This window comes from Ranitomeya variabilis, chromosome 6 (genome assembly GCF_051348905.1).
Source record: "Ranitomeya variabilis isolate aRanVar5 chromosome 6, aRanVar5.hap1, whole genome shotgun sequence".
Lineage (NCBI taxonomy): Eukaryota > Metazoa > Chordata > Amphibia > Anura > Dendrobatidae > Ranitomeya > Ranitomeya variabilis.
The window spans coordinates 446,907,363-446,921,495 of record NC_135237.1 but is presented as its reverse complement, the minus strand read 5'-3'; the positions used below and the strand labels follow the sequence as shown (position 1 = coordinate 446,921,495).

Below are 14,133 nucleotides of genomic sequence, written 5' to 3'. Positions count from 1 at the left end.
CAATTCACAGAAAGAGCATTGTGACACCATTTGGAGCCATTCACATTGTGTTTTGCCCATTTTTTCAGGGGCTCCATATGAATCTCTGGGCATTAGAAAATATGGACTGCCAACAAAATAGCTTATATAAACTCTGTCTCTTTGTACTGTCACTGGCTTTGTCAGACGTTCTATCTAAATCCTATCTGAATCCCATTTTTTGTGGAATTCAGACGAAACATCTAAAGGATGATCCAAGACACAATGTGGATAGCTGTTCAGTCCAATGTGTCCCTCCTGACTCTATTAGTACAGAGATGCTCATATACCATAATGAGGTCTATGGAAACCCCACTCCCACTTTAACAATGGTGAGTAGACATCATTAGTCCTAGCCTGATGGCCTAGTGCTTCAGCTGTCTTAAGACAGACACTTAAAAAATGAGCCTCAAGGTAACCTCACTCCAACAATGAGATCAAATTGTGAGAATGAGACTGGGTCCTGTGTATGAGCATGCAGTCATTGCCTCAAGGGCATGGAGTTTTACCAACTGCGAAGGAATGATGGCACTGACTGTGGCTCTCTTCACGAGGAATTGAATGGATCACTTTGTCCTCTTCCTCACCGTTGTGAATCTGTAGTGTTGGCAGTTTAGGATGGATTTCAACCCAGTAACATTATTGAACATGTCACGCCAGCTTGCGGCCATGTCAGTATATATCCAGAACCATTCAGGGTGGCTTGCACATCGATTACCAGGAGTGAAACTTTTTTTCTGGATCAAGGATCCAATGATTTTACTAGTTGCTGGGCCAGAATAAATCTCATATTGTTAAAGTGGAGTCTACTAAAATTTGAGTCTGTCAACAAACCCTATTTAATGCCTTATTTAATAGTTGAGACAAACCATCCATTTTATCTGGGTCTAAAGGCTACCGCATTCAGGTAATACATTCCTGTGGATCGGATTTGCTGTAAACATTTTCCACAGGATAATGGGCACCAAATGGTGCAGATTATGGTGTAGTTTTACTTACCATACCAACCTTTTGTCACCGATTTTTCCATCTTCAGCATATTTGTATCCACACGTGCTCACTGCAGCCTGTGACTGGAAGCAGACAACACAATATGTCATCTCTAGAAGTCAATGCCCAGCTGGGGACCGTGGATGTCATGGCACAGAAGCAGCATAAACCAGGCCCAGAGGGTGAAGGGTCTGCCGACACAGACCCTTCATCAGCTGGATGTGCGTCTCTACTTCAGCTGAAGGGTATTGCAGAGCACAGGCCAATCAGGTCCGTGAGCCAAACAGAGGCCAGCAGCTGACGTCGGCATGCAGGTGATCAGGGGCACATGGTAGTTAGGTTGTGTGCTCCCATCACACTCCAAAGTCATCTGCCAGTTTCAGAAGTGGACGGCGCACGGCACGGGAATGCTGGGAAGGTGAGTAGAAGCATTTGCTTTTTTTCTGTATATTGAAAAACAGTGGGGCTCTATACCAGGATGGAGGCAATATACCAGAATGAGAGACATATATCAGGATGAGGGACATATACCAGGATGGGGGCTACGTACCAGGATGGGGGAACATATACCAGGATGGAGGAACATATATAGGATGGGCTGTGTAAATACCAGGATGGGCTGTGCATTATACTATATGGAGGACTATGGAGTGTGTGTTATCCTACATGAATGACTATGGACTGTGCATTATTCTGTATGGAGCACCCCATAATGGTGGAGCCGCCTATTCATGACTGTAAATGAGCGGCCCCACGTGACCGCATACAGGAGATGGGACCAGACCAGGAAGCAGCGGCAGCCAACGAGGGAGCGGGTGAGTATTTTCAGAACAGCGGGGGGGGGGCGCACAGGGGGTGGGAGGGCGGGGGACACATAGATCTTTATTTTAAACACTATTATTCATATTTTCTCTGCAGCAAACGCTGCTGCAGGGAACATATGAATTGCGGATTCAGCACCAGTTGGGGGGGACAGCGCTTACTGTAGCGCTGTCCCCTGCACGGCACACGGACTGCAAACGGAGAAGGTCCGTGTGCGGTCCGTGTTTTACACGGACCCATTGACTTTAATGGGTCCGTGTAATACGTGCGCTCCCACAAACACTGACATGTCTCCGTGTTTGGCACACGGAGACACGGTCCGCAAAAAATCAATGACATCTGAACAGATGCATTGATTTTAATGGGTCCACGTGTGTCAGTGTCTCAGGTACGTGAGGAAACTGTCACCTCACGTACTGGAGACACTGACGTGTGAAATCGGCCTAAGGCTGTGTGCACATGTTGCAGATTATTTGCGTTTTTTTCGCGTTTTTTCCCCTATAAAAATGCTATAAATCCGCAAATAATCTGCATACATTATGCATCCTATCATTTTTAATGAATTCTGCACTTTTTGTACACATGATGCGTTTTTTTCCGTGTTAAAAACGCATTGCGATAAAAAACGCAGCATGTTCATTAATTTTGCGGATTTTTCGAGGTTTTCCCACTATATAATGTATTGGGAAATGTCCGGAAAAATCCGCCCAAAAAATGCACCAAAAACGCGATAAAAACGCGCAAAAAGACGCGCACAAAACGCATGCAGAATTCTTGCAGAAAATCTCAGGAATTTTCTGCTAGTATTCCTGAACGTCTGCACATAGCCTCAATGTCAGTTTTTTGCTGGCAGCTGCTTTTAGGCTGGTCAGCTGATTTATATAGTCACATGACCCATCTGCTGATCATCGGTAAAGGTACCTTCACACTAAGCGACTTAACAACGATAACGATAGCGATCCGTGACGTTGCAGCGTCCTGGATAGCGATATCGTTGTGTTTGACACGCAGCAGCGATCTGGATCCTGCTGTGATATCGCTGGTCGTTGCTGAAAGTCCAGAACTTTATTTGGTCGTCAGATCGGCGTGCGTCGTTGTGTTTGACAGCAAAAGCAATGATGCCAGCAATGTTTTACAATGGTAACCAGGTTAAATATCGGGTTACTAAGCGCAGGGCCGGTCGGCACCCTGTCTCCCGGCTGAACTACTATCTTTCTTTGGTGCTTTACTTTCTCTGTTTCTATTTTTCCCCACTTTCTACCCCTCCTACTCCTTTCCGGCCCGATTGTACCACCCGCAGGCCCGATAGTTCCTATGGCATCTCTAAAACTCTGCTCGCTTAATGTCAGGGGGTTTAATGTCCCTGAAAAGCGATCGAAGGTTTTATACGGTATGCATAAGAAACGGGTTGACATACTTCTGCTGCAGGAGACACATTTCCAATCAGACAGAATCCCTAAGCTTAACCATAAATACTACACACAGTGGTTCCATGGCAGTTACTCTGACTCCAAGCCTAAATGAGTCAGCATTGCATTGCACAAGTCTTTACAGGCTCAGGTAGTTGCCTCTAAAGCGGATTCTAATGGTCGATGTGTTTTTGAAGCTTAAAATTGCCCATGATTTGTTCACCATAGCTAACATTATCTCCCCAATCAAGACCAGGTCCGAGCGTGCAGAAAGTACCTACGGGACCTCTCGGCCTTTGCGGAAGGCAATGTGATTATGGGAGGGGACTTCAATATGGTGTTGGACCGCGCTGTGGATTCTTCTTCGGGCAGGTCGGTGGTGTCCCTCTCACAGCTGGAGAGACTACGGCGGGCCCTGACGGACTCAAGGTTGGTGGATGTATGGAGGTTACTGCACCCCACTACCCGAGATTATACCTACTCCTTCTCCACAGTACATAATTCCTATAGTAGATTGGATTATTTTTTGATCAGCCATGGGCTCCTGTCTCTTGACCCAAAGTCTGACATTGACACGATGTTGTGGTCAGACCATGCCCCGGTTTTGCTCTCCCTGTAGCTGCCGAGCCTTTCTCCGAGAGAATGGACCTGGTCCTTAAACCCTGGTCTCCTTGGAGATCTAACGTGTCAGGCGGCCATGCGACAGCAATCTCGGACTTTCTAGATTTTCACAAGCATGACCCCACGGCCATCCCATACTAATGGGAGGCTTTGAAAGGAGTTATACGGGGGAGTATTTATACAACAGGGGGCCCGACTGAAGAGAGAGAGGGAGACTAAGGGTACCGTCACACAGTGACATTTTCATCGCTACGACGGCACGATTCGTGACGTTGCAGCGTCGTATAAGTATCGCTCCAGCGTCGTATACTGCGGTCACACGTTGCAATACACTGCGCTGGAGCGATAATTTCATGACGTATTTGCGATGTAGAAGCCGTTGGTTACTGTGCGCACATCGTATACAACCTGTGTCACACGATGCAATCATGCCGCCACAGCGGGACACTAGACGACGAAAGAAAGTTTCAAACGATCTGCTACGACGTACGATTCTCAGCGGGGATCCGGATCGCAGTATCGTGTCAGACACAACGATATCGTAACGATATCGCTAGAACGTCACAAATCGTGCCGTCGTAGCGATCAAAATTGCACTGTGTGACAGTACCCTAACATTGTGGGTTTGTTGACTCGTATCCAAACTCTGGAGTTGGATCATAGACGGACTAGAGATGCTGGGGTGCTGGCTTATCTCCTCCAGGCACGCTGTGAATTTAGTGCCTTGTTGGACACGACGTTAGCATGACAGAGGGACCGCTTTCATAAATTTCTGTACAAGTACTCTGATAAACCCGGGAGAGCTCTAGCGAGGTTTTTGCACCCCTGTGCCCCCACCACTTATATCCATACCGTGAGGTCTGCTACGGGTGAACTGGTCCATTTTCCTGAGGAGATTGTGGACACATTCAGAGCATATTACGACTCTCTCTACAATTTAAGCGGCCCAGGGATATGTCCCCTTCCGAGTTTCAAGCACGGATGGATGACTACATCTAGGACACTGAGCTCCCGCCTATGTCGGTGGAGGAGTCTGAGGCCCTGGAGAGTCCTCTCTCGGAACAGGAGGTTTTAGACACGATAAAATGGTAAAAGCCCTGGTCCTGACGGATTTTCCGCCGCCTTCTATAAGTTATATGCGAATTCCCTGGTCTCCTTCATGACCAAACTGTTTAACTCCATCTCGGCCAGCTGCCCCTTTGCCCCCCAAACGTTGATGGCCACAATCACCGTGATTCCTAAACCGGGAAAAGATCCCCTATTGTGTGCAAGCTATAGGCCCATATCCCTCATTAATGTGGATGTGAAGGTGTTCGCGAAAGTGTTAGCTGGTAGACTGAACCCTATTCTACCTGGGTCCATCCATTGTGATCAGGTGGGCTTTGTGCCGCACAGGGAGGCCAGGGATAACACGGTGAAGACGTTGCTTCTGACCTCGTACATGCGCACAGGAGGGGTACCAGCATGTTTATTATCTATTGACGCTGAGAAGGCGTTTAATCGCCTAGGCTGGACCTTCCTGTGCGCCTCTCTGAAGCAACTGGGAGTGGGACCTAATATGTTGGAGAGGATTTTTGCTCTGTATCATAGGCCTTCGGCCCGTCTTAGAGTGAACGGCACCCTTTGCCTGCCCATTGACATAAGAAACGGGACCCGTCAGGGTTGCCCCCTTTCCTCTTTACTTTATATCCTTGCGATGGAGCATCTGGCAGTGGCATTACGGAAGACACCTGACATTGAGGGTCTGCGGATTGGCCAACATGAGTTTAAGATATCCCTGTATGCGGATGATTTATTGCTGTACATTACCAACCAGACCGTGGCTTTTCCTGTACTCCTCCGAGAGTTCCGTAGGTTCGGGGAGGTTTCAAACTTTAAAGTCAACTACTCCAAGACGGAGGCGCTCAGTATCTCCCTGCCTGATGATCTAGTCTCTCAGCTCCAGGCGTCCTTCTCTTTTAAGTGGAAGACCGACGCCTTAAAATATTTAGAAGTCTTAATACCTGCTGACATTAGCGCAACATATGCTTTGAACTACGTCCCGCTCCTGCAGAAAACTATCCCGGACCTTAAACGGTATGGCAGACCTCAGCTATCTTGGTTCGGACGGGTGGGAGTGGTCAAAATGGATATTTTACCCTGGTTCCTCTATCTCTTTCAGACTGCTCCAGTGCAGGTTCCGGATTGCTTTTTCAGGCACCTGCAGTCGGCCATCAATAGCTTTATTTGGGGAACTAAGAAGCCGCGGACTCGATTTTCAGTGTTAGTGAGACCCAAGACTAAAGGGGGGTAGGCCTTCCTGATTTTAAATGTTATTATCAGGCAGTCTTGCTCTCTAGGATTGTCAACTGGAGGTTCGGTGATGCTCATAAACAGTGGGTGCTCCTGGAGAAACTTTTATCGCCCTCTTCTTTGTACTGGCTGCCTTGGCTAGGGGGGACCGGACGCCCACCTGTGTCGAGTTTTGCTTCACTCACAGATTGTTTTGAGGTTTTGGGATAGATCCTATGTGAAATTACGCATGACCTCCCGATTGAGCAGACTGAGTCCCCTTTTTGACAATCCGGCCTTTCCCCCAGCAATGAATAGATCTACGTATCTGTGTTAGTCACGACTTGACGGGGTGGGACTGGGTCAGGTGAAGGATAAGCTTGCGGGGCTCTCCGACATGTGGGGGTTACGAGGTTCTGGTCTTACGACATCGCTGTCCTGGCTAGAGTTTCTGCAATTGCGGAGCTTTCTTTCCAGTGTGCCGATGGGGGTGCTGACGCCATTTGAGTCCCTGATGCTCCCTACCGAGGGTCCCTCCCACGTGGTTTCGGTGCTCTATGGCCTGGTCTTGAATTCACTTCCCCCTACTACGCTTGGATTTATGGAGGCTTGGGAGAGGGACCTGGGGATCACCTTTTCTGAGGCGGATAGTCTGAAAATCTTCACTCTTGCACATAAGGCTAGGTTCACATTGCGTTAGTGGGTGATCGCTAACAGACAGCGTTGCACGGCGAAAATGTTGCAATTAACGCCGTGCAACGGGTCCATTAGCGCACCCATTGACAGCAATGTAAATTTCGCCTGTAGCGCATCGCTAGCGCGTGCCTTTTTTGGCTCGCGCTAGCGATGTGCCGTTCTTTTGTAGCGCTCCTCGGACGCTGCTTGCAGCGTCCGAGGCGCGCCCGAGGTCCGTTCCCCGATCTCGCAGATCGGAGATCTGCGAGAGCGGGGACGTTAGTGCGACCCCTAAACGCGGCCCCAACAAAAACATTGCGTTAGCGCAGTCCGCTAGCGCTAAACGGATAGCCCTAACACAATGTGAACCTAGCCTTAGATGACGATGTCCAGTCAGGCGCAGGAGAGGAATTATAAATTATTGACACGCTGGTATAGGTGTTTCCTCAAACAGATGTCGCCTAAGGCTACTTTCACACATCAGGTTTCTGCCATCAGGTACAATCCGGCGAGTTTTGAAAAAAATGGACCCGTTTTTTTTTTTCCGCCGGATCTCTTTTTTTCTCATAGAGTTGTATTAGTGCAGGATTGTGCCTGATGGTCACACGTTTCATCCGTTTTTTGCTGGATCCGTCCAAAATTACTTTTCCGGCGGACGGAAAAAACGTACGAGGAACGTTTTTTCTGTCCAGCTGAAAAAAATGCACAGCGATGGTTCCAGCAAGAAACGGATCAAACGTGAGGTGAAATGACTGGATCCGGTCATTCTTACACTGAGTATGCCCCTTAGCTTCGTTTTCCATTCTGGAGTCTCTCTCTCTCTCTCTCTCTCTCTTCCCCGAAACAGGAAGTCCAAATGCTAGGCCCAGAACGGATCCAGCAAAAAATGGACCCAGCACATCAGTTTTTCACAATTTGCACCGGATCCGTTTTTTTTCAAAAATAGCCGGATTATGCCTGAAGGCAAAAAACTGATGTGTGAGGGTATGTATCCAGGGGCCGAATTATATCCGGATTAGCTGCGGATTGAATGCTGTGTACAACCGCAGCGTTCAACCGCGGTGTCCAGATATTATAGCATAGTGGAGGGGATTTTATGAGATCCCGTCTCCACTATGTGTGCAAACACACATCCGGCAGCCCTGCGTTTCCGGACATGCGGCGCGTCTTTTTAGAACGCAGCATGTCTGTTTAAATCACAGGGCCCTATGTATGGGGTGCGGAGATTCCGGATATGTTAAATGAACACATCTGGAATCACCACGCGTACAGAAGGGGGCGGAGCTTTGGGCGGAGCGGGTTTTACGCTCCATCCAAAGCGCCATCATTACGGACCGTGGACACGCACCCTGAAAGTAGCCTAAGGGGCTGACGCTGCAATAGTATACAACTTCATAGAAGGCCACTGCAAGGAGCCGAGGCAGGAGGCTCGAGCTTATTTCTTCCCAGATTCTACAACAAGGATTTATGAGCACCTATTAGTGATGAATTAGGTCCCGCTGCCCCCAAACAGCAGCATGAGCACTCATCAATTCCAGGAGCTGATGGGGAAACTGTGGCATTGGGACCAAAAAGACTTCTGGAAGCCATGCCTTCATGGCTCCTGTGGCTCTTACTGCTAAAGAAGTAGATCAGGACCAAAGGATCAGAATATGGTGACAGCGACAGGCAGCTTGATGGGTGATAGTGGAGGGCACCTCGATTGGTGACAGCGCCGGGCAGCTTGATTGGTGACACGCTGGGGTTGGTGACAGTGCTGGGCAGCTCGATTGGTGACAGCACTGGGGTTGGTGACAGCGCCGGGCAGCTTGATTGGTGACAGCGCTGGGGTTGGTGACAGTGCTGGGCAGCTCGATTGGTGACAGGGCAGAGAGCAGAGATGAGGGGCTCCGCAGATGATGGCCATGGAGCTCTCAGAGGAGCAGCAGCACTGCAATGTGTCGGGGCTGCAGTGGACTTTACTGTGTGACAGATAGAGAGGGGCTCACACCTGCTGATCGCCCCGTGCCCAGTCAGCAGCCAGTGCCGCTGACGTAGCCGAGGGTACAGCTGTGCCAGGAGCTGACATTGCGCGTGTACCCCAGCCTCCACGGGGGTCAGCCATGTACGGGGGTCAGCCATGCTCCGGGGGTCAGCCATGCTCCGGGGGTCAGCCATGCACGGGGGTCAGCCATGCTCCGGGGGTCAGCCATGCACCGTTGGTCAGCCATGCACCGGGGGGTCAGCCATGCTCCGGGGGTCAGCCATGCACCGTTGGTCAGCCATGCCGCTGGCACTGATCTCTCCTTACCAACACCTAAAGAGTTCTGAAGAGAGCGCCCTCCTGCCCCTCCGTGCTCCGCGTGCGACCCCCACCCCCAGCTACCAATCCCCGCCAGGAATATTTTAACCCTTCATGCAGTCAGGGGCTTCCCACTTACACAGTGCGCCCCCTTGTCAGGATGTGAAACTTGAGAGAAGTTGTTTTGTGTCAGGATGATGATTGGATCCTTCCCTCCAATCCCTCCCAGGACGGCGGTGTGACAGGAGAGGAGCGGCCGCCCCGGCACCTGACTATTTACCAGCAGTGAGTGCAGCCAGTGTCACTCCAGCCCGAGCCGCGCTCACACCATGTTATAGAGGCTGCAGCCGCCGGCGGGACCGTTACTTCTCCCAGCACTGAAAATGCCGCGCTCCTTCCTGGTGAAGAAACACTTCAACTCCTCCAAGAAGCCAAACTACGGGGAACTGGACAGTCACACAGGTAACGGCCGCACGGGGACTGCAGGAGCGCTGCACAGGTCTGCCGGCTGGGGGCATCTACCAAGAGCGGGGGCAGAGGAGGCTGCGGGGGCAGAGGAGGCTGCGGGGGCAGAGGAGGCTGCGGGGCTCTGCCTCACTGTGTGTGTGTGTGTGTGTGTGTGTGTGTGTGTGTGTGTGTGTGTGTGTGTACCCTGCACATCCTATAGTGTGTGTATACCCTGTGCACCCCGTATAGATCACCATATACATATATCTATACCCTGCACATCCTATATACTGTGTGTGTGCCCTGTGCACCCCGTATATACGTATACTTCCACACACCATATACATATATCTATACCCTATACACCCTATATATGTGTGAGTGTGTGTGTACCCTGCGCATCCTATATAGTGTGTGTATACCCTGTGCACCCCGTATATATCACCATATACATATATCTATACCCTGCACATCCTATATATTGTGTATACCCTGTGTACCCCGTATATATGTATACTCCAACACACCATATAGTGTACATATATCTATACCCTGCACATCCTATCTATTGTGTATACCCTATACACCCTATATGTGTGTATACGTGTGTGTGTGTATACATATATTTATGTGTATGCTCCACACACCCCATATACATATAGATGTATACCCTATGCACTGCATATATGTATGTATATAATATATCTCTGTCTCTATGCTCCACACCCCATATATATGGGTGTATACCCTGCACACGACATACTGTATGTGTATATATTATATATTATCCAATATCACAATGATCTATTAGGACTGCAGGTAACTACATTATGAGCCGCAGTGACAGGCTCGGCTCTGCTACATCTGTACGTACATGTAATATATATGGAGACGTGTCCCCTTCTTCCATGTGTGCATCCCTCATATATGTTGTGTTCCCTCCATACAGCCGTCCTGATCTCGCCGTTCCTATACGAGCGGTACCCGGTGGCAGTGATCCCACAGTCCGACCTCCTCAGCTCCGTCGCCTACAGCCCCATTACAGTATGGACCAGCCTGCTGCCCCCTCCCCTCCCCAGTGACCTGTCACCCCTGTCGGGATACCCCTCATCACTGGGACGGATCAGTCCTCCTCCTCAGTCCGATACCTCGTCCAAGGACCACAGCGGCTCTGAGAGTCCAGTCAGTGATGAGGAGGAGCGGCTCCAGGCTAAACTGTGTGACCCCCATTCCATAGAGGCGGAGAAGTTCCAGTGCAGCCTGTGCAGTAAGAGCTACTCCACGTTCTCTGGACTGGCCAAGCACAAGCAGCTACACTGCGATGCCCAGGCGAGGAAGTCGTTCTCCTGCAAGTACTGTGACAAGGAGTACGTCAGCCTGGGGGCACTCAAGATGCACATCAGGACCCACACCTTACCCTGCGTGTGCAAGATCTGCGGGAAGGCCTTCTCCAGGCCCTGGCTGCTGCAGGGACACATCAGGACGCACACTGGTAAGAAACCGATCTGGTGTCATATACCTAGATGTGTACACAGGCAGCGAGCAACCACCAGTAAGCCATTTCCATTCATCCCTCAGTTCCCACTTACAGTGCTAGAGAGCGCTCTGTGTAACCATAACCCGTGGCTACAAGTCACCATTATCAGTGCCTCAGGGGTGAAACGACTACACCACCAGCAGACACTGCCATGGGCACACTCCAGATATGCCATCTGTGTGGATACTGCTAGTGTGGAATAGCTGTCATATGTAGTGACCTGTGGTCAGGACATGCAGAGACTTGTAGTTCTACAGTACTGCCAGTTATAATATATGTTACTGTGTGGTATATATATAGCTGATGCTTTCTGCAGCATGCCCTGATTACATCCATGTCTGTGCCCTATGGCTTCTTGTATTCTACTTTCTATGCCTTATGGCTCTTGATATTCTACGTCTGTGCCCTATGGCTCCTTGTATTCTACTTTCCGTGCCCTATGGCTCCTTGTATTCTACTTTCCGTGCCCTATGGCTCCTTGTATTCTACTGTCTGTGCCCTATGGCTCCTTGTATTCTACTGTCTGTGCCCTATGGCTCCTTGTATTCTACTGTCTGTGCCCTATGGCTCCTTGTATTCTACTTTCTGTGCCCTATGGCTCCTTGTATTCTACTGTCTGTGCCCTATGGCTCCTTGTATTCTTCTTTCTGTGCCCTATGGCTCGTATTCTTCTTTCTGTGCCTTATGGCTCCTTGTATTCTATTTTCTGTGCCCTATGGCTCCTTGTATTCTACTTTCTGTGCCCTATGGCTCCTTGTATTCTACTTTCTGTGCCCTTTGGCTCCTTGTAGTCTACTTTCTGTGCCCTATGGCTCCTTGCATTCTACTTTCTGTGCCCTATGGCTCCTTGTATTGTACTTTCTGTGCCCTATGGCTCCTTGTATTCTACTGTCTGTGCCCTATGGCTCCTTGTATTCTTCTGTCTGTGCCCTGTGGCTCCTTGTATTCTTCTGTCTGTGCCCTGTGGCTCCTTGTATTCTACTTTCTGTGCCCTGTGGCTCCTTGTATTCTACTTTCTGTGCCCTATGGCTCCTTGTATTCTACTGTCTGTGCCCTATGGCTCCTTGTATTCTACTTTCTGTGCCCTATGGCTCCTTGTATTCTACTTTCTGTGCCCTATGGCTCCTTGTATTCTACTTTCCGTGCCCTATGGCTCCTTGTATTCTACTGTCTGTGCCCTATGGCTCCTTGTATTCTACTGTCTGTGCCCTATGGCTCCTTGTATTCTACTGTCTGTGCCCTATGGCTCCTTGTATTCTACTGTCTGTGCCCTATGGCTCCTTGTATTCTACTGTCTGTGCCCTATGGCTCCTTGTATTCTTCTGTCTGTGCCCTGTGGCTCCTTGTATTCTTCTGTCTGTGCCCTGTGGCTCCTTGTATTCTACTTTCTGTGCCCTGTGGCTCCTTGTATTCTACTTTCTGTGCCCTGTGGCTCCTTGTATTCTACTTTCTGTGCCCTATGGCTCCTTGTATTCTACTGTCTGTGCCCTATGGCTACTTGCATTCTACTTTATGTGCCCTATGGCTCCTTGCATTCTACTTTCCGTGCCCTATGTCTCCTTGTATTCTACTGTCTGTGCCCTATGGCTCCTTGTATTCTACTGTCTGTGCCCTATGGCTCCTTGTATTCTACTGTCTGTGCCCTATGGCTCCTTGTATTCTTCTTTCTGTGCCCTATGGCTCGTATTCTTCTTTCTGTGCCTTATGGCTCCTTGTATTCTATTTTCTGTGCCCTATGGCTCCTTGTATTCTACTTTTCCTGCCTCTGGCAGATCGATTTGTTTATAGATTGAGGACATATAGGAATTCACACAAACTCCATACAGATTTTGCCCACAGATCATATATGGACTAAGCTGTATAGACCTTTATTCTAACCTTGCGTTTTACATCTCTATCTTCTTCTGCAGGAGAAAAGCCTTTCTCATGCCCTCATTGCAACAGAGCTTTTGCGGACAGGTCGAACCTCAGAGCCCACTTACAAACCCATTCAGATGTGAAAAAATATCAGTGCAAAAGTTGTTCGAAAACTTTCTCCAGAATGTCCCTGCTCCACAAGCACGAGGAGTCAGGCTGCTGTATAGCGCACTGAGACTTTCCAGTCTACACATGTTTACCAGGACTACCAAAGCTCATTCCAGGTTCCTGCTGCTGCAAGGCATGGGGACTCAGCCAAAGGTATTTTACCTCTTCCGACCAATGAAACAAGCCAAACCAATTCCTCCAAACCATGAAAAGGTCCATACGGCTCACGGGCCCCGAAGATCTCTGCGCCATTCTTGCCTTAATCATTTCAGCCGGATAGTATTTGTGACTTAACTCCGCAATATCTCAGGTGCCTTCTCAGCCAGACACAAGTGTATTCTCATTGTGCTCAGGACAATGGACACTGACAAGATTTCTTCCAAGACTTTACACTATGCAAACCATCTTATCAATCTCAATGGAGGCAAAGCAGAATACACACAGTGCAAATTGTGCATTTATCACGAATGGGACTTATCTGCACAGGTCAAATTTTTATTATGGGAGCAAGTGCAAAAATGGGGGTTTACCAGAGGGCAAAACTTTAGATTCTGAAGTGCACAAAGAAAATGCTCTGTCCGTTTTCAGCCTTCTCGGCGTAAACCCTTCTGTGCCTTTTTATAATAATTTTGTAAAATATGTGAATATATTGTAAATTGTTATATTTTTATATGTTTTAAGTAAGCGGTGAGTGTGCTGCTTCTTGCGGCAACTTGAAGAATGAGAGCTATGCAATTTTTTTCTAGTCGTTTTTTAAATAAATGAAAATGTTTTGGATACATAAAAATCGTAGTCCTTGTGTTATAATGAAGGGTTGGGAGGAGCTGCTGAAATGTTCTCTAATCGCGTCAAAGTGTGCGATAATGGTTCTTTCAAATGAAATGGTTATTGTTATCTTACACAGCTGGAAATAATGCTAGAACACAACTCACTTTATGATTAGTGGTGGTCCAAACTCTGAGCCCCTCATCATTCCTGATAACCTACAGGACATGGTGTCGGTTTCATATATCACACCTTCAGTGTTTTTCTCCGAT

The 14,133-nt window shown here is 48.7% G+C and overlaps 1 protein-coding gene across 1 annotated transcript; it reads left to right on the top strand.

Moving 5' to 3' along the window:
• Positions 1–9,244: 9,244 nt before the first annotated feature.
• SNAI2 (snail family transcriptional repressor 2) lies at positions 9,245–13,883 on the top strand. The gene is made up of 3 exons (XM_077270475.1): positions 9,245–9,549; positions 10,484–11,026; positions 12,982–13,883. Exons 1-3 carry the CDS (start codon positions 9,471–9,473, stop codon positions 13,161–13,163), a joined length of 804 nt encoding a protein of 267 aa, XP_077126590.1. The 5' UTR covers positions 9,245–9,470; the 3' UTR covers positions 13,164–13,883.
• Positions 13,884–14,133: the final 250 nt, after the last annotated feature.